This window comes from Anopheles merus, chromosome X (genome assembly GCF_017562075.2).
Source record: "Anopheles merus strain MAF chromosome X, AmerM5.1, whole genome shotgun sequence".
In the NCBI taxonomy this organism is placed as follows: domain Eukaryota; kingdom Metazoa; phylum Arthropoda; class Insecta; order Diptera; family Culicidae; genus Anopheles; species Anopheles merus.
This window is the reverse complement of record NC_054081.1, coordinates 21,697,155-21,721,579: the sequence shown is the minus strand read 5'-3', so window position 1 is coordinate 21,721,579 and position 24,425 is coordinate 21,697,155. Positions and strand designations below refer to the sequence as shown.

The 24,425-nt window shown below is 38.4% G+C and overlaps 1 protein-coding gene and 1 long non-coding RNA gene across 2 annotated transcripts in view; both read left to right on the top strand.

Annotated features, from left to right (window-relative positions):
* Window positions 1-17,503, top strand: part of LOC121592217 (putative fatty acyl-CoA reductase CG5065) — a 141,752-nt gene extending 124,249 nt beyond the window's left edge. Inside the window, exons 5-6 of the mRNA XM_041913631.1 lie at window positions 16,750-16,875; window positions 16,947-17,503. Coding sequence (XP_041769565.1) covers window positions 16,750-16,875; window positions 16,947-17,226 — 406 coding nt within the window. The 3' untranslated portion in view covers window positions 17,227-17,503. The remainder of the gene's footprint in view (window positions 1-16,749; window positions 16,876-16,946) is intronic.
* LOC121592225 lies at window positions 12,849-13,667 on the top strand. The gene is made up of 3 exons (XR_006004659.1): window positions 12,849-13,070; window positions 13,135-13,276; window positions 13,336-13,667. It is a non-coding gene; the product is annotated as an uncharacterized LOC121592225 (long non-coding RNA).
* Window positions 17,504-24,425: the final 6,922 nt, after the last annotated feature.

Genomic DNA, 24,425 nt, shown 5'->3' with positions numbered 1-24,425 from the left:
ACTGTCTGTTAAAACTAAAATAGGGGTTTTTATGGCTGGCTCTAATCAACCTGTAAACGCATTATTAAGCACGTTTGAAGACTTGTTACATGAGACTATGATGCTTATAAGACTGTCTGTTCAAACTAAAATTTGAGTATTGATGGCTGGCTTTAATCAACCTGTAAATGTATTCTTAAGCTCGTTTCAAGACTTGTTATTTGAGACTAAGGCATCAATATCAATTGTTCTTATTAAATATATATTAAGTGTTGGACGAAGGGAACTTGAAACAGGCTATACAGGTTGTACTTGAAATACGCTATTAACGAAAAAATTTGATAAGCCGAGTATTTCTCATAAAACCGAGTAACTTCTTCATAAATTGTATTCTGGGATTTTCAGCCAAACAATATTCAAATTTATTTTCCTTTTGCTTGTAATGGGTGATTTTATCCCCTGCAAATATTATTTGGTGTGTTTCTAATTTTATCAATAAAGAAAAATAGATAAAACTGAAAAATCCACGATTCTATAAAAATGCGTATACCAGATTCTGCGTATCTCTGACACTGCCTGTACGAGGAGATTCTTAAAACTTATTAGTCTGCACAAGCGCATTCTAAAGCTATGTGCTGTTTAAAAAGATCTTGGCCACATTTATTGCACTGCAAATCAACTGAACTTGTGATCCGGAAAGTCCTTCTGATCTTAAGGCAATGAAATCCATTTTTATCAATATGATTGTTCATTTGTGTGTGCAATATGTGTCAACCATGTTGATATATTTAAAAACAAATTCGTAGTATACATGACAAATAGAAAAAAAGGCAATTTCCAAAACGACCTTCACCTCATGTTTATTACGACACTCCTTTTGGTGCAAATTGTGCTCGTTTAAAACGAATCTGTATTTTTTAATAATCTATTTTCAAACTTAAAAGTTGCATATTATTGAGGCGCTTTGATATTTTTCAAATTATTATAATGTATTTCAACAGTGAAATTTTCTTGGCATGGATTTCTGCTCGTACGCGAGCGAGATCAACAGAAAAAATATCAATACAACATAAAAATATGCAAATAACTCTCAATCATTATTATGACTTCATATTGAATGCTTCATTGCCATCTCAAGAACATATCCATTGCAATATGTTGTAATTTTGATAGTTTATTAGCGCCTCACGTTTTAAAGTTCTAGAAATGGTTTTAACTAGTAGTCTTAACAGAGTTCTGTAGATGGGCCCTTTCAGTCTTAAGTTAGTTTTATTTTAGTCTTATGAGTTCATAGACGACTTTCAAATGAAAAAATAAGGCTTAATGAAATGTCCGTAGCAACATCGTTAAAACTATGATACGATTTAAAATGTTCCTTGGGTATGCTGCGACCAGGATGACCTGGTCAATGCGTACGCTGACGACATCTCGGTGGTGACTACCTCATCCCAAAAAAACGAGTACCCGTGTCTGCGTATCGTCATACAGCAACTTGGCTATCAACCACCATCAGACACCATCACGACACGCTGGATTCGCCAAACACTGACGGAAGTGCTACTTGAGCCGAAGGTAGCCTTGGAAAATCCGTCAGTGAATTGGCGGCTACTCTGGGGCAATATTCACCGTTCCTGTTATCGTCCCTTCAACGCAGCACGCTCTTCTTGCTGGTAAGCGGCAAGATCAGCCATGGCGAGCTTCTGCATCGAATGAATCGCGTCCCATCTCCGTCATGTTCGTTTCGTCCTGCAATAGACACCCTGGAACACAAATTCGCTGGCTGCAGAAGAGTCGCTGATGCTTGGCAGATTCTGCACCAGCGAATTAGCGTTGTAAATTCAGGGTGTCCGTCTTCGTCAATGTTATTGTTCGGTTTGTTGCGTTTGCCTGTACTAAATGGCATTAGTGCAGTTAAACGCAGCAATATCCTAAGTTTGTTTGTGAACTATGTCACCCACATCATTGGAAACAATGATGCTGTGATTGACATAGAAGTTCTGCGTAGTTCATTGTAAATATTAATGTTAAATAGAACCTAAGCACGTTTTTAATAAAACATTATAAAAAAGGAACTTATTTTGAGTTTGACATTTGATGAGTCAAATTAGTATAAGAACTGTCAAATTAATAAAATCGCGTATAGCGAAATTGCGTACATCGTGTATGGCGTATATCGAGGAATACCTGTACCTTTTGAAATGGTTTTTAAAATTCGACTAAAGAGAAGTTATTTAGCATTTGACATTCGATCTGTCAAATATTTACAAAGACAGTTTCTCAAAGAATTGTCAAATTGAACACCTTCCTTTCTTTGACCGGTGGATCATAACATTCCGGAAGAAAACACATTTGGCGAAAGTGTTGCACACACACGCACACTCACACCTTTGCGCAGACGGCTTAGCATATCTGTGTAATATGTTTAATATGTTTAATATGTTTAATATGTTTAATATGTTTAATATGTTTAATATGTTTAATATGTTTATTGATTAATCCATCGGGATCTTGAAGATCCTACATGAATGTACTTAAATTAGTGCTTATAGACTATGTAAGGTACATAAATCGATCGGGGAGAACAGGTGCACAAGAATAGAAAATGTATTTTGAGAAAAAAATTATTACGTAAGTTGTGTCCTGAGTCTATCTCTAAAAACATTCTGTGGCATGTTGAAATCAAATAAATCAAAGTTATTTATGAAAGTTCGACACATAGCTGACATAGGATCAGACTGGCCAAAACGAGTTCTATAACGAGGGACGGATATGAATTGACGTGTACGTAGATTCCTAATTGGCGCGTTAAATTCTATCGCAGCTAATAGAGTAGGAGCATCAATGTGGTGGTTAAGTAGTCCTGATATAAAAAGGCATTTAGCTATCTCACGGCGCTTTTTCAACGACTGAATCCCTAAAAGCAGACACCGGGAATGGTATGACGGTAGCACATCGCCCTGTCGCCATGGTAAGAGTCTTACAGCATATCTAGTCGCTTTTCTTTTGATGGCCTCGATTCGATTACTCCATTGTTCGGTACAGGGGTCACTAACAATACTGCCATATTCTAACACAGATCGAACGTAGGCACAGTAGATGGTTTTTATGGTCATAGGATTACGGAAACCTTGCGTTGATCGAATAATCCAACCCAGTAGTTGGTTCCCTCTAGACACTATATTCTCTAGGTGATCGTTAAATGTTAAACGTGTGTCGAGAATGATCCCAAGGTCGCGGAATGTATCGGTGCGTTCAACGGATATGTTATCGATCTGGTAGTTAAATCGTGTGCAAGACCGAGAACGGTAAAAAGACAAAACACGACATTTTTCGATACATAGCACCATTGCATTATCACGGCACCATATGCTAAACAGGTTGATGGCATGTTGAAGATTGATGCAGTCATTGGTATCGTTGATAGGAGCGAACAGCTTAACGTCATCGGCAAACAGAAGAAAACGGTGTTTAGCTAGCAATTGCCCTACATCGTTTATATAAAGAATGAAGAGCAGCGGGCCCAAATTGCTGCCTTGAGGCACCCCTGAGGTGCCAAGCACCTCTCTAGATGTATGATCGTTTACCTTGATCTTGTATGAGCGTTCTGTGAGGTAGGAATGCAACCACTTAACTATTTGTTCCGAAAACCCTAATTTGTGCAATTTGGCGATTAAAATGTCGTGTGAGATGAGGTCGAAAGCAGCTTTGAGATCGGTGTAAATAGCATCCACTTGACCTCCGGAGTCGAGATTACGTTTGCAGAAACTAACGAATTCAGTGAGGTTCGTTAATGTTGAACGTTTGGGTACGAACCCGTGTTGGTTATCCATAATATAATTCGATGTAGCGGAGAGCATAGGGCTGTAAAGCAGAAGCTCAAAAGCTTTTGACACCGCACAAAGTGATGTGATACCGCGATAGTTTGAAGCACATGAGCGATCCCTTTTTTTAAATATTGGTACCATCCACGAGGTCTTCCATAAGCGTGGGAAAATACCGGAACTCAATGACGTGTTGTATATGTTTGTTAATATAGGTGCTAGGGATTGATAGCATTTACTGATGATGAAACTCGGAATGCCATCGGGACCAGGAGCTGTAGATGGTTTAAGGCTTTTGAGGCACTTTTCTACTGTGCGTATATCAAACGTAGGAATGGTGTAATCAATCATGTTTAGAGGTGTGTAAGATGTGGCCCTTGAGATCACCGTTTGATCTACAATTGGGGTGGAGAAGGCATCGGAAAATCGTTCAGCAAAAATGTTGCAAATATCTTCGGGTGACGTGCCCACGGAATCATTATATTTGATTGTGCATGGAACTACGTTTGAGCGTCGTCTGCTGTCGATGAAGCGCCAAAATTTTCGGGGATGTCGGAGAAGGTACCTTTCGATTGAAGATATATATTGCTTATATCTTGATCGGTTATACTGACGGTATGCATGTATGGCGTTGTTACGATTTTCCCTAGTGATATTACTTCTCAAAAAACGGTGTCGACTAATGGCTTTGTTTTTGGCTCGTTTGAGGATGATAAGCCTGTTATTACTCCATGCTGGAGAGCGTTTCTGGTGCATTATTGGCGTACAGGATTGTAGAGCATCTTTCATGAAAATCGTGAAAGCATGAACAGCGTCGTCAACAGACGGAAAGTTGGAGCAGTTAAAAGTAGAACCGAATAGAAATATTCTTTCCTCCAGTTCGACGATATTAGCCTTTGAGTAATTTAATCGTTGCTGATATGTGTTGCTTGGATGGGAGCTAGACGCATGATGATCATAGTGACGTATTGACCATTCGAGTGCAGGATGATAATTATCGAGCTTGAGCAGGGCCGGTTCAGATTTAGACACGGCAGAACAGATCTCAGCGGCGTTGGAGTTAGCAAAAATTAGGTCGAGTTGTCGTTCCATGGAGTTTCTAACGTTGCTTAATTCATAAAGGCTGTTTGCTGCCATACCATCGATGAAAATATGATTATTTCGAGACTTAGATGACGGTTTATAGTGCATGAAAGTGGAGCGCAATGGTACATCCTCGACATCGGCTGGATTGAGTTTGGACCACGTAATGTCCCATTTGTTAAAATCTCCAGCGACAAGCAGAAGATCGTTATCTCTAATGCGTGATGAAACTTCGCGTATACTTTCCAGATGTTTGTTAACAATTATGTCGTTATATGCGTTGTACGGTGGAATATACATGGCACCGATATAAACAAAAATATTGCCCAATCGAATTTTGACCCACAACTGTTCCATAGTTCGATCCGTCGGTGTAATTTCGCAAGATGAGAGAGAGCGAGAGCAGGCTATTAGAACACCACCACCGATGGAGAAAGTGCTGTTAGTGGTGGTTCTATCGCATCGGTAAATAGAATAGCGATCGTCGTTGAATAACTCATTGTTTATGTTATTGTTCAACCAGGTTTCAGTTAATATTACGATTTTGTATTCAGTTTCTGAAAGTACTAGTCTAAGATCATTCAGTTTTTTACGCAAGCCTCGAACATTTTGGTAATACATTGGTAGGTATGTTGTTGTTGTGTTGTTGATATTCAATTGCTATTCATCTGACGGACCGGCTTCCGCAGAATCATCAGTCCGTTTAGTGTTAACTCGTCGCGGTCTTTTTTTAGGAGCGGCTAAGCATTCAGGAGGAGATCTGATAGGTGTAGTGGTGACAAGCATTCGCTCGTTGAGATCCTGCTGTGGTTTAGTTGTAAACAAACCTGCATCTGTAGTGGTCATAGGAGGAGAGGAAATCGGACTAGGCTGCGAGTGCATATCTGTAGTGGTGTTTGATGTCGGAGCGCTTATTCCGGACCGTGAGAGTGGATTGTGATAGCTGTCTGCAGCGAGAGTGGCAGGGTGATCGTGTGTGAGTTGATGTATCGAGTTAGTATCGGTGACGGCGCGTGTATTGGGATTGTTATTGTTGTTGTTCCGGTAGTCACGAAACTCTCGGTATGTTAGAGCGGAGGGCCATGTCTCAGGTGATAGAGCCTTACTGCGTAAAGTGGCCGGTATGCCCACTTTGCATGAGATGAATGAGAAGTACACTCTGTTAGCGCCGAATTTCGTCAGGCGGTGAACAAACACATCCCGCTTGTCAAGCGCTAAACGTACCTGCACCATATGAGAAATTTGCTCAGTGGTAACTGATGGGGCGAAACGTGTAAAGAAAAGCCACATACGCGTATTAGTGTGTGGAATGATATCCAGTGTATCTGAAGCAAGCGGTGATCCCGATCCTCTTAGTAGTGGTGTTTGCAGGTTGTTAAGTGGTGTTTTGTTGATGTAGGATGTCGGTTTGATTGCACTTACACTAAGTGAGGCCGCCAAAGATGGGAACTGTGTTTGTGTTGGTGTAATGGTATCGGGAATATTGTTAATTACTGAGTTAAACAATTCGGGGTATGATGTTGCTGGATTGCGATGAATGGGTTGTTGAGCGGGTAAATCGGTAGAGGTGTGTGATGAAAGCAAAAAGGAACGCATCTCATCCTTCAGCACTTCGAGGAGATCGCATTTAATAACGGCAGTGATTTGTTTTGGCAGCTCACTATGGAGGCTCGCTTTAAGGTCGGCAATGCTGGACGATAAGTCGACAGTGGTGTGGGTGTAAGGGGTAGACGACCTAAGCACAGCCGAACGCGGATCTCTATGAAACTTTACACAAGCCTTACATGCCCAAAAAAGTTGTGCACAGGACTCTATAATAGCGGACAGTTCCTCAGAGAGTCCACTGCATGTGAAATGAAACTCGGCATTGCACCAACCCTGGCATTTCACAATTCGATCAGCAGGTACGATGTCGTTGGCACAAGCGGCGCAGATACCGGCCATTGTAAAATGGTACAGCAATAGTTGAAATGGGGTATTGATTGTAGAGCAGGAAAAATGATTGTAGGTGATTGCAGATGAGCAATTTCCAACTGTTAATGAAAACCAGGTCTTGAGGCAGTCAGCACAAGCAAGCAAGTTGCGTTATGGATAAGTTTTAACTGAATAATATTATAAAATATCGGAGCGCAAAGAATTATCAACCAGTCACTATGACGTTTGACGTTTGAGATCCTACACGTTTGACGTTTGATTCTACACCATAGGAAAGCAAAAGCTTAGAGTAACAAAGATATGCTTTATGTTTAACACGTTCAGTTCGATGGCAGGCCACAGGGACTGCTAGTGAACTTTCCAGTATACCGGTTTCACAAGCGATCTAGATGCCGATCTAGATGCCGGAACAAAAAAGATGATTGAAATCAGCGCCGGGCTGAACGTGTTAATGCGAATTAGGGTTCTGCGCGTTGCACAGCAAACCCTCCAGCGTAAGCTAGCGATTCCTTAGTCATTTTTGCTTGGCAGAGTTTGAACTCATTGCGCTTTTCAGGTATGATTTTTGAAAATGCAACTTCATCCCCACAATGTTTGTAAACGGCTTTTTTAAGCGCCACAGCAACTCATGAGCATTGACCACACGCGAGAAAGAGATAGCGCTATGGAGGGAAAAAGCACGGACGATGGCTGACAGCGATTGGCCGTCTGACCGTATTAATACACGATGCGCAATCTCAGATTGCGCATATATTCGTTTTACCAAAACATATGTTATTTCGCATAGCCAACCCTGAGCTATAAATGTCATTTCCATACAATTTCAGATTGCGCCAAGATTGCGCATAAATTTTCAAGATTATATGTCCGAGATATATAGCAATTATCCGCAGTACGCGATACTCGATATACGCGAATTCGTAGTACACGATTCCTCTAAATTTTACAGATACATGTGTTTTTGTAAATATTTTAATTCTTTTAAATATGTTATGCTCTTTTTGAATTTCCTTTATGTTTTTATAGCATTTTGCATTAACCCGTTTTACAATAAAAAACTTGAATGCAAAACTCTGTGGCGATATTTTTCAACCCTCGAACCAGTAGTGTAAACTATTTTTCCATAGAAATCCGCTATACGCGAAAACTCGAGATACGCTATTGGGCTCGGTCCCGTACGATAGCGTATATCAGATAATGACTGTACATTTTTTTTTTTTTGACAGATATATATAATATATATAAATATATAACCGACCCGTTTGACAGATAAATATATGCGCAATCGGAGATTGCTCATCGTCTATTGCTACGGTGACGCACTACCACATGAATACCTGTCACAGGGCGCTCAGGCGAGGGGTAAGAAGCGGAAACTGGGTAGCTCGACAAGCTGCTTGACAAATTAGCCGTTGGAGGCAAGATGGATTTTAAAATATCAGGTGGTGGACTCTAGTGCGTGGGCAATTTACGTTAGATTCGAACTCTTACTCACATGATTTTACACTTCGTGCCTAAAACAAATCATCAAATCTTTTGTTAATACAGGCGGTCCCCGAGATACACGGTTAATAGGGACCGAAAACGGCAGCAAAATACCGCGTATCTCGAATTTCCGCGTAAGTCGAATCTCGTAATTTCCAGTCAAAATATCACTGATCTTAGCGCAATTTTGCAAGTAGGGGGTGGTTTTAGCCACCAAATTAATTATTTGATGTGATTCTGACTGAATTCAACAATTTTACACCATTTCAAATGGTTTAAAGCAGCAAAATATCGCGTATCTCGAATTTTCGCGTAAGTCGAATCTCGTAATTTCCAGTCAAAATATCACTGATCTTAGTGCAATTTTGCAAGTAGGGGGTGGTTTTAGCCAACAAATTAATTATTGGATGTGATTCTGACTGAATTCAACAATTTTACACCATTTCAAATGGTTTTTAACATTCGATCAATAGGGAAATTATTTGGAAATAGACGAACCGAGATCGTGAATATCGTCGAATTTGCGAATCAAATGATTTATTTCAAATAGTTTAAACAAAATAAAATACAAAACTCGTTTCTCCATAAGTTTTTTTTAAACAAATTCACCAGAAAAAGTAATAATAATCGGTTCGCGCTACCGCGAAAATCTCGGCAATATCGAAGTTGGGTAACTCTGCGAAACAGCAGGCGCGATTGGAGGCGCGGAATATTTGACAGCTCAACTGTTCTACAACTGTTATAAACAAGGCGCGTATTTCGCGATACCGCGACGATCTCGGTTCGTCTATTTCCAGCCTTAAAGTTCTATGAAATAAATGAACAGTTAAGAGCGGCCATATCAATATCAAAGAGCCGCATGGGGCTCGCGAGCCGCGCTTAGCCGTTCGCTGATCAAATAGGGGAATTGAATATTTTTTCTTTTGATCTATAATAAGCCATGTTCTGATAAAAATGTATTGAAAAATAGCTAAAGAACTTCAAATTTCACTTTTAATTTCACTGGGGCTCTAACATGTACTTTAGAGCGGGAAGAGCGTAGCACTGAGCGGGGGAGAGCGTAGCAATCCATGGTATTTAGCAAAACTTTGATCCAAAATTCCCCAACAAAATATTAAATTCCCCCCATGCGGGGAATTACACATTACTTGAAAACCGGTGACTTAGATTACACAAACCCCTGATCCAAAATTCCCCAACAAAATATTAAATTCCCCCCATGCGGGGAATTACACATTACTTGAAAACCGGTGATTTAGATTACAAAAACCCCTGATCTATCGTTCAATAGAATGTATCGTTTTATAAAATTTACTCCCATCGGATGTCAATGATTGATTTTCATGATATTTAAAGCATTCCTTTATAAAACAATCACTCTTCTATTTGACGTGATATCCTACGCGGACATGCCGGCCTATAACACAGGCCGGACTTAAGTCATTAGCAAGTAGCCGGTTAGTCAATCCTTGCTAAGGAAGGACGGTCCATTCTGGGTTTGAACCCATGACGGGCATGTTATTGAGTCGTTCGAGTTGACGACTGTACCACGGGACCGCCCCCATAAAACAATCATTATGTGTATCTAAACATCGATGAATAGTATTGTGCAGTGCAGCCTGACGTCACAGTTTTTCGAGTCAGCACGTAGCGCATGGCAAGAGAGCCATGAGAGCGTCAATTTCTCGTGCGATTGTTATCACTATTTTGTTTCATTGCGATAAGCGGCGTAGCACATGTCGTTCTCCTTCTCTGTTTCCTACCACATTCGTTATGAAAAGAATTGCTGGGCGGTGAACAAAGCTGTCATGCGATTTCATATGACGCGGCGCTTAAAGCGGTAATAGTGTGTGAGTTATTCTTCGTAGCAAAGATGATCACGTCTCTGATGCTACTTGCCAGGATTAAACCCTTTCCATCTTCTAAGGCGTTCCGATTGAAACGGTTATACCAGGTTTTGTAGGCTTTCTTATGGGAAGTTCCATTTTTTCGCATTTTTTTCTATAACATTATTGTGCATATTTCCTTTAGGCTTGAAATATTCAACTGGAGGCTTTTATTATTGAGTGATGTAAATTTCTAACTCGTCCTGTGGTACAGTCGTCATCTGGTAAAACTGACTATCCGGTTGCTTTGTACTGAATAAGCCTCGAAAGCCTGTAAAGGTAGGTATGACCGCGTAGGATGTTACGCCAAAGTTTTGGTGAGGTGAAAAAGACCTCCAATACTGGCGCGCCAGTATTGGAAAAATATCTGTTGGAAATGTTGCAAAGAACATCAAAAAGTAATATTTTTGCCCCAAATCAATTGCCCTGACACACAACATTTCTAATCCAATCAATCAATACGCCTCGCCTGTGAATGATGTAAGCAGGCATTTAATAAAGACAAGCTTTTGGTGCCAAATAACAATCTTCTTCTTCATTAGCACAACAACCGTTTCGTAAAAATCCAGATTTGGCAAACGACACATACGGGGCGAGTATGGGCTTCGAACGACGAAATCCGTTCGACGCTCATGAGAGAATGAGAAACATGAGATACAACTGTCAATCTTAGACAGGCGTTTATATCTATGATTTAAGGCTTATACAATTTTGAATTTTGATTTTTTTCCGTTGGTGTTGAATTTGAATCGTTACATCTGTATTGGATGATTTGTTAACAATAACATGGCGGTTTTATTTGCTTTATTTTTATTTAAATTTTAATTTAAACTTATACAAATTAAGGAGGGGCAGCAAGCTTTGAATTACTTAACATAAATAAAAAAATATTTTAAAAAATTATTATTTTTATACAAAACAGTGATAAATTCTGGTTTATTTAAAAATTAACTTTAATTTCAATTTAATAAATAATAATGGCAATTAAATTGTATTTTAATTATGAACAACGCTATTTACTATCGTTATTTAACATACCAAAGACAGCGGTTTAATCTTGTTGCGGGGAACGTTATTGTTCGGAAACATATCCCTGAGATTGTTGATGAATATTTCTAGCTGCGTTTAGTTTGGACATGAAGGAATTTTCGCTAATAGCTGCTGTTTTATATCATTTGCCGAATGACCAAGGTAAATAGACAATGTTGCTGGAAAAAAATCAAATTGTTTTGAATTTGGTCAGCAACAAAGTTGCGCGCAACAAGAATAAACCAATGCCTAAATGAAACCTAAAAGAACCAACACTATTAAGTAAAATTTCGTCCTTGCGTTTCATCGTTACTAACCATAATATGCACAATATTTGCAAGAGAAATGCAGGACCGATAATTGATCGACTCCTGTAATACTAGATGCGTTCAAATTTCATTTTAACCAATCCTCTCAGTAGGAATTGGCACTCCAGTTACGCTTCAGTCTACGTCGTCACACCGATCTTGGTAGTTTTGGCCTGTGTAAGAATTGTTCGAAATCGCTAACCGTCTCACGCCTTCATGTGCTAATCCGTTATTATGGTCTGAATGACATACACATACTTACCAACACAAGTTGGAGTTTCCATAAACCCAACCCGTTAATGTTCATATGGACGGTCCCTTGGGACGTTAAAAACTGAGCGAATTCGGATACGCTTTTAAAATGCATTTAGAAAGCCTGCATTAGGCCTTTAAGGCCGAATCCATCGCAAAGAAAAAGAAAAAAAAGAAATGAAAACAGCGGTTTTACTTTGATTGAAGCAGCTACAGTCACCCCAGCAAGCGTGCGAGCGCTTTCTGAAAATGTATGAAATTTGACAACCATAGCGAGAGTCAGTTTGAAAACGCTTGTTTCAGAATCAAACAATTTTGATTTTTTCGCACGCCTGTAGGAGCGATTACCGCTTCTTGAGATATATAAGTCATTTAGCAGCAATCTGGCAGTAATCAAACAAGATATCTAACTAAAACAAATGTATATGAAGTATATGAAGGAGGAGATATCTCGAACCATTCCATACATTGTTCGTGTCTGATGTATTGTTTGATGGCTACCAGAGCGCCGGATAACCATTGGTAAAGTGTCATCGTGAATCTATTTCCCGCCTATCCCGATGTAAACAAATAAAAATTCTTCTCAATACGTCAAAAATTCTGGGTTCATTTAGTTTGATGCTGAGCTTTCAACAAAATTTGCAGTAAAGAACAGTTTAGTAGAACAGTAGAAATAATAAAATGATGTTCATAACAAATGTTTGTGCTAGTGAAGCTGCTGCTAAGAGAGAATTAATACGCCATCGCAAATTGCTACGAAATAACACGGATCCTCTCGCTCTTGCTGATGAAGCGTATGTACCATAACGAATTAAATATACTACTGTTTACTTACTCGAAATTGATTATTGTTTTAGCTTTATTCAAAATTTTAGAGTTTCAAAGGCCATATTTTGTACCTTTTTGATGGTCTTCACGCGCAATTAAATTCTCAACGATGTTATGGACTCGACACGGAAGAACAAATAGCAGCATGCCTAATTTTTTTTGCAACCGGAAGCTACCAACGTGGCGTTGGGAAAGATTTCCATATTGCAATTGCGCAAAAAAACGTTTTCAAAAGTACTACAGCAAACATTAGTCCCTCTTCATAATTTAATAAGAGATTGGATTAAATTGGCGATGTCCGAAGAGGAGCGACAAGAGGCAAAAGATTTCTTTTTTGAAAAAAGTGGATTTGAAAATATCGTCATGTGTGTTGATGGTACCCACATAAAAATAAAAAAAAACCACGTAACCGACCACTACAGTATTTAAACCGGAAGAACGTTTATAGCATCAATGCTTTGATTGTAAGTATATTTATATTTTTTGCAAAAACATAAACAAAAGCTAACAACATTTTGTTTATTGAAGGTATGTGATCACAAATACCGGATTAGAGCGATCGACGCTCGTTTTGCAGGATCAAACCATGACGCCCATATCTGGAGAGTAAGTCCAGTCCGGGCTTATTTTGAGCACTTACATAGAAGTGGCCAAAATGACAGACTATTTGGTAGTTTGAAATTTTGTATCATGTAAAAAACACATTTTAATACTACTGTTTATATTCAGGAGATGCTGGATATCCCTCAGAACCTTGGATAGTAAGACCTCATCGTGATCCGGATGAGGGTTCTGTGGAAGCACAAGAAAACTCAAAAATATCGTCGGGAAGAATGACTGTGGAGCAAAGTATAGGAATCCTAAAATCACGGTTCAGATGTCTGTTAGGAGCTGAAAGATCCCTGAATTACGATCCAAGAAAGGCAGGACTAATAATCAATACGTGTTGTGCGTTACACAACATGTGTATTGAACACAATATAGAGTGGCAACAGACGTTCAATAGTATTATACGTGGTATAGAAGATTCATAGAAGAAAACAGGAAAAAAGAAAAAGTAACAGTGAAATTCAATAAATTTATGAAATTTTCAATTTTAATGTAGTTTTCGAAAATTGAATCAATACAATCAATTGAATCAAATTGAATCAAGAAATTCAATACTGAGTGCCATCGCAACAACTTACTAAGCTAAACGTTTTTTCTCTAATTCTAGTTTTAACATTTGAACCTCAATTTGCTTATTAGCTATTGCTTTTTTTAATTCTAACTGGCTATTTGATATTTGTAATTTTAAATCTAACTCTTTTGATGACAAAATTTGCCTTAATTCTAATTCCTTAATTGCTAATTCAACCTTAAAATCGAATATTTTTTGTTTCAAATCCAAATCTCTTTCTGCTACCGCGCGTTTAGCATTAATGTATTCTTTTATAACACTCAAAAATGCTTTTTTTAATTCTAATTCTTCCTGTTTTATGACTGCCAGTTTTTCTGTTGTCCTATTGTACCTTTTAAATTCTAGCAACTGTAGTTCAGCAACACTTCTCTTTTTAAAGCGATGAAATTGTGTACCATGCACATTTGCTTCATCTTCATCTTCATGTTGCTGTTGTTGTAATTGTTGTTGCTGTTGTGATTGTTGTTGCTCTTGAAGCTGATGTTGAGTTCGCTGCTGCTGTTGTGAAGTTTGTTGCTGCTGTAGCAAAGGTTGTTGCTGCTGCTGAGAAGTGTGCTGCTGCTGTTGCGAAGTTAGTTGCTGCTGTTGCGGGTTTTGTTGACTTTGTTTTTGTTGTTGTGGTTGTTTTTGAAGTTGTGATGACGGCCCGGGTTGAGGCTCATATTGTAGTGAATCTACACCTAACATAGGCAGATCGGGTGTGCCTACTATGGACTGTCTTAAATCTAACAGTTCGATCACATGTTTCTCCATCATAGAGAAACTACTCAAATTACATGGACCTCCACCTGTAGCCCTATACTCTCTGTTATTGTGGGCGAGCTTTTTTTTTAACCCTGATTTATAATCTGCCCAGACCTGACAATAAATAGGATGAACATTGATATAAAAATACTAGTTCAGAAATTATAATTTACGATGTAAACTTACTTTTTTCCAGCCTGAGCCATCTTTCATAGGTGGTCCTAATAAATTTAATTGGTTGGAAACTTCCTCCCAAAATGCGGTGCTCCCCTTACTCCTATCACCCACAACATCGCTATTCTGCTCGATTAACGAAATAAGTCGCTCGAACTGAGACTTATTGGTAGTTTTTCTTTTGTCCTACAATATGTATCATACAAGATTAGAAACGATATGAAGAGATTTGCATGTGATTAGCCTTACTTACAGCCATATTCATTGAAATCACTACACTTCTTGTTTTAACAAGTGTTCCACTGCAACTAGTCAACAAAACGGCTGCTCTGGTTTGGCTATACCGTGTACCAATACGCCAAAATATTTCGTAGTATTAATAAGAGGTTCAACCAACACAAAACCCATCCGCATGGAACAGAGTACGACGGTTTGAAACGGCATGGTCAAGTGGCATTGTTTTGTTTTTCTAGGAAATTTTCAGCACGAGCTTTGCACTGTTGGTGATTTTATGAGGTTGGACCAAAATAGTAAAATATCTATCTTAAAATATCAGAAGTTAACAAAAAACGTACAGATAACCTGTTGGTTTGTTGTTGTATTGCAAAATGATATAAATTGTATAATCTGTTTGTATTATATTATACGAACATTATAACATTCTAATTTATAAATGTAATGAAAAACGTTTTGACCACACTAAAGGCCATAGTGCAGTTTCACATCGATTCTGCTCAGCGGATTGCCAGAACAAAATTGGGTAAATTATTTGAGGAGTAATTTGAGCAAATTTATTTTTTGTTCATTTAGTAATATAATATATATATATATATATGCATGCAGCATATATATATATATATATATATATATATATATATATATATATATATATATATATATATATATATATATATATATATATATAATATATATATATATATATATATATATATATATATATATATATATATATATATATATATGTGTGTGTGTGTATATATATATATATATATATATATCTATATTTAATTTATTTATATGATTACATTATTTTACCCGATATATTTTATGTTTTTTATATACATTTTCAAAACTGATGAAAACTTTTTTTTATTGGAAATAGATAACAAAACATTTCCTAAATGTTACATACCTCTAAGTTCCAATCACTTCAATCATTTAAAGCAAAATTTAAAGCAAAACGTTACATTGAAAACAACATTCGTTCCAAATCCGCAGCGCAAAACCTCGCGGATTTCTCCCCATACAAACGGGAACGTTCGACCCCGGCAGGTAAAACTCATTCTTTCGCGCGCTTCTTACGGTCTCTCAATGGTACGTTATTTTAAAATTGAGCGCCAAGTGAGCGCCTTCTGACAACCGCGGCGAACGGATCTCGTCGTTCGAAGCCTATAGTCGCCCCGATAATGATGCTAAAATTGACGGTTTAATGATTTTATCTAATCTAAATACGTATTCTTCTTGTCCTTTGGCACAACAACCGCTGTCAAGGCCTGCCAGTACCCGCTAATGAAGTGAGCTTGGCTTTCATTGACTTATTGTTACCATAGCAGGATAGTCAGTCCTACGTATAGGGGCACGGTCTATTCGGGACTTGAACCCATGACGGGAATGTTGTTACGTCGTACGAGTTGACGACTGTACCACCAGACCGGCCCAAATACGTATTCTTACCCACCCGTCAATTTGACGGATGCTCGTAGAGACAGGTATCTGAGATATGCCTAAAAACCTATGGTTAAAGTGATCCACTTATAAAAAGAGCAAATGAAAAGCGTAACTAAAGGAACCATTTTTGAACATGCGTTCCGCGTTCTCTTTTTTCCAGATCGGCAGTTTCGATTCGTACCTCAATTTTTGGAACTATTCCCATCACTTTTCTAATTGCTTCTTAAAACCCTGCTTGCTTCTTGGTTAACCCTGGACCTAAGACAGTTTAAATTACTTTTATAAACGTTATCTCCCTTTTCTCATCCAATCACGATTTTTAACGTCTTACCATCTTACCATCTCTTTGTTTTAAGCTTGGCGAAATTACAGCGGAAAATCTACACGGCGAATATTGCCCTCGAGTATTTTATTTTGAATAACTGGGACTTCAAAAATGGCAACTTTATACGCCTAGCATCGGAAATAAAACCAGAGGACAAGTAACTTTCTAAATAATCCTGTGTATCATAGCTAATATTAATTATTTTTCCTGTTTTATGTTTTATTACAGCAAAGATTTCTACTATCGCGATTTTATCGAGTTTGATGTAACACTGTACTTTCGTAATTGCATTCTCGGTGCTAGACGATATTTGCTCAAAGAAAAAGATGAAAATATTCCACGTGCGCTTACGCATCTGAAACGGATGAAAATATTGGATAAATTATGTAAATACATTATCTTATTTATCTTTCTATACGTTATTTTAATACAGTTTGATGTGCTTGGAATGATACTCTTCGTAATTTCGTACAAACCTTCTTATATTATTGATAACGAATGTACATAACTTACAGTCACGTGTGGTAAAAAGATTACGAACAAGAATCAGGTAGATTTGGCGATACTATCAGAACTATTATAAAATATTTTGTTGTGAATTAAGGCCCAGCTATAACTCTATTTTAAGAATTTTATCCGCACACAAACTTATAATTCAGGGTTGAATCTTCTGGACTGAAATAGTAGAATATTATTTCATGTAAGGTGTTTCAGGTGTTGTAGAAGGTTTCAAATAAATGGTGATCTTAATAAACATAGAATAGCAAATCATGTGGGCAACAATTATTCAACATGAATAATAGACTTTGGTGATTCATTTCGTGGCGACTCATTGTGCTTTTGAGGAAAAAATGGTGCTTTTGAAAAATATCGATAACATTATCCTAAAGCTACAATAATCAAGTTATTTTTGACAATGTCAAAGTTTCATTTCAAAACTAAAAGGTATAAAAGGCCCGGAGATGGTTAATAATATTATCACTCCGTTACTATATAATAGTCTCTACTACACTATACAAAACCGCACTGATAACAATTGAGGTGACATGATGACGTGGAGGTTTTTGCCATTAAGGCCGGGATAACGGATTGGCACACGAAAGCGCTAGACCGTGAGCGGTTTCGGACACTCCTGAGGCAGAGCAAGACATTAAGCGGTTCTAGCGCCGGATAATTAAGTACATAAGAAAGTCGGCCTCAGCACAATTTCTGGCTGTCGATCGATCTGGTTGTCATGTCGGTGTCATTTGACATTAATTTCGCCGCAAAGGTTCATTTGCTTTTTTTGCTGGTTCATTTTACTTTTTTTTTTAACTGATACAGTGGCCGGCAAAATAAAGTGGCCACTACATACAATTTAACATGTTTAAATTGTTTTCCGTGAAAAATGAAGTTATTCGGCCTCAGCACAATTTTTCGATCGAAAAAATTCGATCGATCCGGCTGTCATTTTGGTGTCATTTGACACTCATTTCGCCGCCAAGGTGTTCATTTTACTGGTCTTTTTGAAAACTGGTATACCATGACACTCACGAGCAAAATGAACTATGCTACAAAAATTCGATCGTTCTGCTTTGTATGGCGAAAAATCCGCAACTCATTGAGCTGCGGAAATTTTCGAATATTAGAAAAATGCCATAAATCAAGGTTAATGGTTTTGAAAAACGTTATGTGAAAGCAAGTGGGTAATTGTTTTGGTTCTTTTTCAATATTTTGGGTGATAAAAATTATTTGTTAGATATTTAAAAAAAATGGTTAGCCTACAATAAATACTGAACTCGATGGGAATCGACTTCATATAGGAGTATGAAAGAAATAGTTATACTGTCAGTTTTACGTGAGCGCCTATCGAATTTTTTCGATCGAAAAATGGTGCTGAGGCCGATTGTACTGGTTTATTTTTTAAAACATTGTTCTCCATATGCTTAAGAATGCTCAGTACCATGACAAAAATGAGAAGTTTGATTCAAGAAAAAATATATATATATATATATATATATATATATATATATATATATATATATATATATATATATATATATATATATATATATATATATATATACAGGCGGTCCCCGAGATACACGGTACCTCTTATACGCGGATTCGGAGATACACGGTTTTCCAAATTTGACAGTTCTTTGAGCAAATTGTACTAATTTGACAGATCCATTGTGAAATACCAAATAATTTCCGTATTGATCGAATGTGAAATACCATTTCAAAAGGTTTAAAACTGTTCAAATCAGTAGAAACATATCAAATAATTAATTTGGTGGCTTAAACTACCCCGTGCTTGCAAAATTGCACGAAAATTAGTGATATTTTGGCTGGAAATCACGAGATTCGACTTACGCGGAAACTCGAGATAAGCGGTATTTTGCGACCGTTTTCGGTCCCCATTAACCGTGTTTCTCGGGGACCGCCTGTATTAAATATCATCTCAATGACATCTTTAAACTGTCAAAATCAAAATCGTCGTACAGTCTGTTCTCGAGTTACACGGTTCTCGACTTACGCGGATTTGGAGATAGGGTAACTGTACCAGTTTTCGTCACGCTAGTGCAGCAGTTTCACAAAAACTGCTCACAAATAAACATTTTTTATTATTTTTCATGAAAGTGATGTTATTCTGGTTGATAAACTATCATAATATGTTACACTATTTTTTATTTGCCGGTTCAAAGCCCTTTTTCATAACTATTCGTGAAAATGCAAACATTGATTTTGCTCCTATTTTCGGCAGTTTGTTCCTATTTTCGGCAGGCTGTGTTCCTATTTTCGGCAGCGCGAATACGGGTCAGAAAATGTTTTTATCAATGTAAATATGTACAAAAAAATGTTTAAAGCAACTTAACACTCTTACTTTCCTAAGATTGGTGTTAAAAAGCACTTTAATTATTAATTAAATGTTGCTTATTTTGGTCCGTTTTGACAGCCATTTTGATGCGACGTTTAAACAGAGCAGCCATTGACAGTTTGATGGTTATAGCGTACGATGCGAACTGGCTTACAAATATTTGTTTTTCTCTTAATTTAGAGCATTATTTGTCGTAAAATTGGTGATATTTGGTATAAGAAAGGTCATTTTATGTGTCTACATACGCATTGTAGTGTTCTGATCAAGTTTAAAAGGAATATTCAGCCAAATCCAAGGTGTGTTATTGTTCCGAGTTTCGGCAGCAGCCCACAACATTGAGCTGTCAAAAATGAACATTTACTGTGTACCTATTTTCGGCAGCATTTAAAGTGAAAAATAACTTATTTATCGTGATTTTAAAATTCCGAGCAAGTTCGAATGAATTAAATAAGCATAAAATCTTTAATATACACCACTTTTTCATTGTTTTACTGTTCTGATTCTCTTAATCACAAAACCTGCCGAACCATTGGCTGACAGCAAAGCTGCCAAAAAAAAGCACAATTTATTTGATATTTTGAAAAATACGTAATGAAATGGTGTGAAACTTCGTATGTGAATATCAAATAATTACACTTTACTACAAAATTGTGTTTTGTGAAATTTTTTACCACATTTGTGCAGAATTTCACGTTTTTAGCTACCCTGCCGAAAATAGGTACACTGCCGAAAACTGGTACAGTTACCCTACGCGGTTTTCTAAATTTGACAGATTTAAGTGCCGATTATGTGACTCAACTGCTTGAGAAAAAGTATCAAAAATGCTCATTTTCTATTATGATCCGTATTAGAGCACTCGATTTGTCTCTGGTTTGATACATCGAACTGACCGAAGGTCATTAGCATTACCTGACTCAAACGGAGACTGTTTTTTTGTCCAACAGCTTTCCGCCAGGTTAAAGCTATGGAAAGCGGTTTTGTTTTATGGTTTGACTACTAAATTCATATTTTTAAACCACACGAATTGAATGTAATTACATTCAAAAGGGATTTTTTTGTAATTATTCACTGGAAAAAGGATGGGAACAACAGAATAAACAGAAATAAGAAAATCATACCACAAGCGCAACTTTTCATGACATTGCTAAACACATTTAAAGAACAATAATATGCCACACGTAGAAATAATTATAAATTGGTACGATACTTCCTGCGTTACGCGTTGCTGTTTGTTTTAACAAACATAGCCATTTCAGATCAATTTGGTAGCAATGTCTCGAGTGAACGAAAGAAGTCTCTAACAAGCTTGTATAATATTGATTTCATTTCAGTTCGTGTAGCGCGGTTTTGTTTGATACTTTTCCGTTTGAATCAGATAATCGACACTTTTATGTCAAATCGTTACAATTTGTTTCAAGTTCGTTATAAATTGCATTTTGGCTAACAAATTGAAACCGCTTAAAAGCCAGAAATATTAGAATTTTCTGCACGAATCATATCAAATAAATTATAAAGTGTATAAAAGTACAAAATAAAATTAAAAAAGTAAAAAAAAAGTGAAATTCGACATACGCGGATGTTCGAGTTACGCGGATTCATCGGGAACGCAGAAACCGCGTAATTCGGGAACAGACAGTATTTGCGAATCGTCGAAACTCGGGGGACGCCTGAATTTGATTTAAGTTTTTCTAGTAAATTGTGTGTAATCATTTATTAATTTATACATCAAGAACAACCGAATTAATGTATGAAAAGATGAAATAAAGTTATATTATAATATATGTGGGGAAAAGTAAGGCTCAGCCCTCTACGTTACGCTAGCGTTACGCGAGTTAGCACATCGGCATCAAACTGCTGATGCGGCGGGTTGAATAACTTGGGTATCGATATGCTGATCGATATATGCATATCGATACCGTAAGCCAACCGGTCACATTAAGCGTTGGTAACAATAATGGAAAATAAAGTCAGTTGGTTTCTAGCATTCGAAGAAACCCGCTGTGCAAAGCGACGGAAGGCGTTATGGCGTTCTGAGAATTTTATCATGCCTTCCTTTTCTCTCCAACGGCAAATTTGTCGAGCAGCTCGTCGAGCTGCCCGTCCCTGGCTCCGCCTCATTCCCCTCGCCTGAGCGCGCTGCCGAAGGTTTGGATGTGTTGGTGTGTCAGACGGCCAATCGTTGTCAGCCATCGTCCGTGCTCTTTCCCTCCCTAGCGCTATCTCTTTCTCGCGTGTGGTCAATGCTCGCGAGCTGTTGTGGCGCCAAAAATGCCGTTAACAAACATTGCGGCGATGAAGTTGTACTTTCACAAATCAAACCAAAAAAGCGCAATAAGTTCAATTGCTGCAATGTAAAAATGACTAAGGAAACGCTAGCTCACGATGGAGGGTTTGCTGTGCAATGTGCAGAATCCTAATTCGCATTAACACGTTCATCCCGGCGCTGATTTTCATCAACTTTCCTTTCCACCAGCACCTAGAACGCAGGCTGGAAAGTTCACTGGCAGGCAGTGGGGCCTGCCATCGGTCTGAACGTGTTAAGCATTAAGAATAACTATGTTACACTAAGCTTTTGCTTTCGTATGTTGTAGATTACACAGATATGCTGAGCCGTCTGCGCAAGGGTATGAGCGTGCGTGTGTGTGCAAAACTGTCGCCAAATGTGTTTTCTTCCGAAATGTTATGATCCATCGGTCAAAGAAAGGAAGGTGTTCATGAAAGGCGGAAAGACGAATTGAGGCCCCTGTCAATGGTAACTGATGACAGGTAGGAGGGGGTAGTGGCACACAGCTGTTGGGAGATTGAACAGTATACTTAAATTGCCGGCGGGAAGGGGGGTGGCCATGGGACCCCTACGATAATCGGTCACAGGCCCTAAAATTGTAGTCGCCATGGGGGGAGGGGAGGTGCAAATGGTTTTCTCCAGCCACGGAGCCCTAAAGACCATCTTTCCGGGGGCCCTTGTTGCTAATAATCTGTCCACTTGTAGACATACGGCATACTACAGACCAGAGATCTTCGGCGACCGCCTAGTCCGCCTATCGTTAGGTCTGCCGCTGGTTCATGGCCGTGTTTTTTTATCGTGGAGGTGCATCCTTCCCCCTGCCTGCAGCGTATGCATCGAGCAGGAGACAGTGTGGCAGTATGCAAGTTGCACGCTGGATAGGAGCGGGCCCGCGACACCGCCATCATTCCGCACATCTGCATGCCCGTCGTGGGTTCTAACCGCGTATGAACCGTCCGCCGTAGCAAGGGGAGACTATCCGGCTACGCGGTACTCAAGTCCTGAAAAGGCCGGCATGATCGCGTAGGCCGTAATTACAAGAATAATAATAAGAAAAAGAACTTTGAAGCGCCATCCTTACCGGGGACGAGTTTGTCATGACTTTGTTGCTGCCGGGTGTCCCGCTGTGGCGCGACATATCAACGGAATGCACTCGACCAAAACAAGAACCTACCAATCCGAACCCATTCCAAGGCATTGCCGGTCAATCGGCGTCATGATAACTACTCCAAACCAACAAGCCACCAGATTCTGGACGGACAGGTGCAGCACCATACGCGCACCGTAAAAAACAAATCCAGAATCCTCGTTTGTATGGATTCAATTCAAAATGTTGTTTCCACTTGCGTCCGCTAGCTGAATTAGAAATAAATGTGCAACATATCACACGCACGTTTACTTAGATCGTGTGTCTTTTTAATACCCCCAACAGCATAGCCGATCGCAAAGATGGTGGTGCCAATGGTTGTGTTGTATCTCAGATAGCGAGATCGAAAACAATTGAGGTGACATGATGACGTGGAGGTTTTTGCCATTAAGGCCGGGATAACGGATTGGCACACGAAAGCGCTAGACCGTGAGCGGTTTCGGACACTCCTGAGGCAGAGCAAGACATTAAGCGGTTCTAGCGCCGGATAATTAAGTACATAAGAAAGTCGGCCTCAGCACAATTTCTGGCTGTCGATCGATCTGGTTGTCATGTCGGTGTCATTTGACATTAATTTCGCCGCAAAGGTTCATTTGCTTTTTTTGCTGGTTCATTTTACTTTTTTTTTTTAACTGATACAGTGGCCGGCAAAATAAAGTGGCCACTACATACAATTTAACATGTTTAAATTGTTTTCCGTGAAAAATGAAGTTATTCGGCCTCAGCACAATTTTTCGATCGAAAAAATTCGATCGATCCGGCTGTCATTTTGGTGTCATTTGACACTCATTTCGCCGCCAAGGTGTTCATTTTACTGGTCTTTTTGAAAACTGGTATACCATGACACTCACGAGCAAAATGAACTATGCTACAAAAATTCGATCGTTCTGCTTTGTATGGCGAAAAATCCGCAACTCATTGAGCTGCGGAAATTTTCGAATATTAGAAAAATGCCATAAATCAAGGTTAATGGTTTTGAAAAACGTTATGTGAAAGCAAGTGGGTAATTGTTTTGGTTCTTTTTCAATATTTTGGGTGATAAAAATTATTTGTTAGATATTTAAAAAAAATGGTTAGCCTACAATAAATACTGAACTCGATGGGAATCGACTTCATATAGGAGTATGAAAGAAATAGTTATACTGTCAGTTTTACGTGAGCGCCTATCGAATTTTTTCGATCGAAAAATGGTGCTGAGGCCGATTGTACTGGTTTATTTTTTAAAACATTGTTCTCCATATGCTTAAGAATGCTCAGTACCATGACAAAAATGAGAAGTTTGATTCAAGAAAAAAAAAATATATATAAATATATATATATATTTACGTAGGACTGACTATCCTGCTATGGGGGGAAATCAATAAGTCACTGAAAGCCAACCCCACAAGTGGGGTTGGTAGGCCTTGACCGGCATCG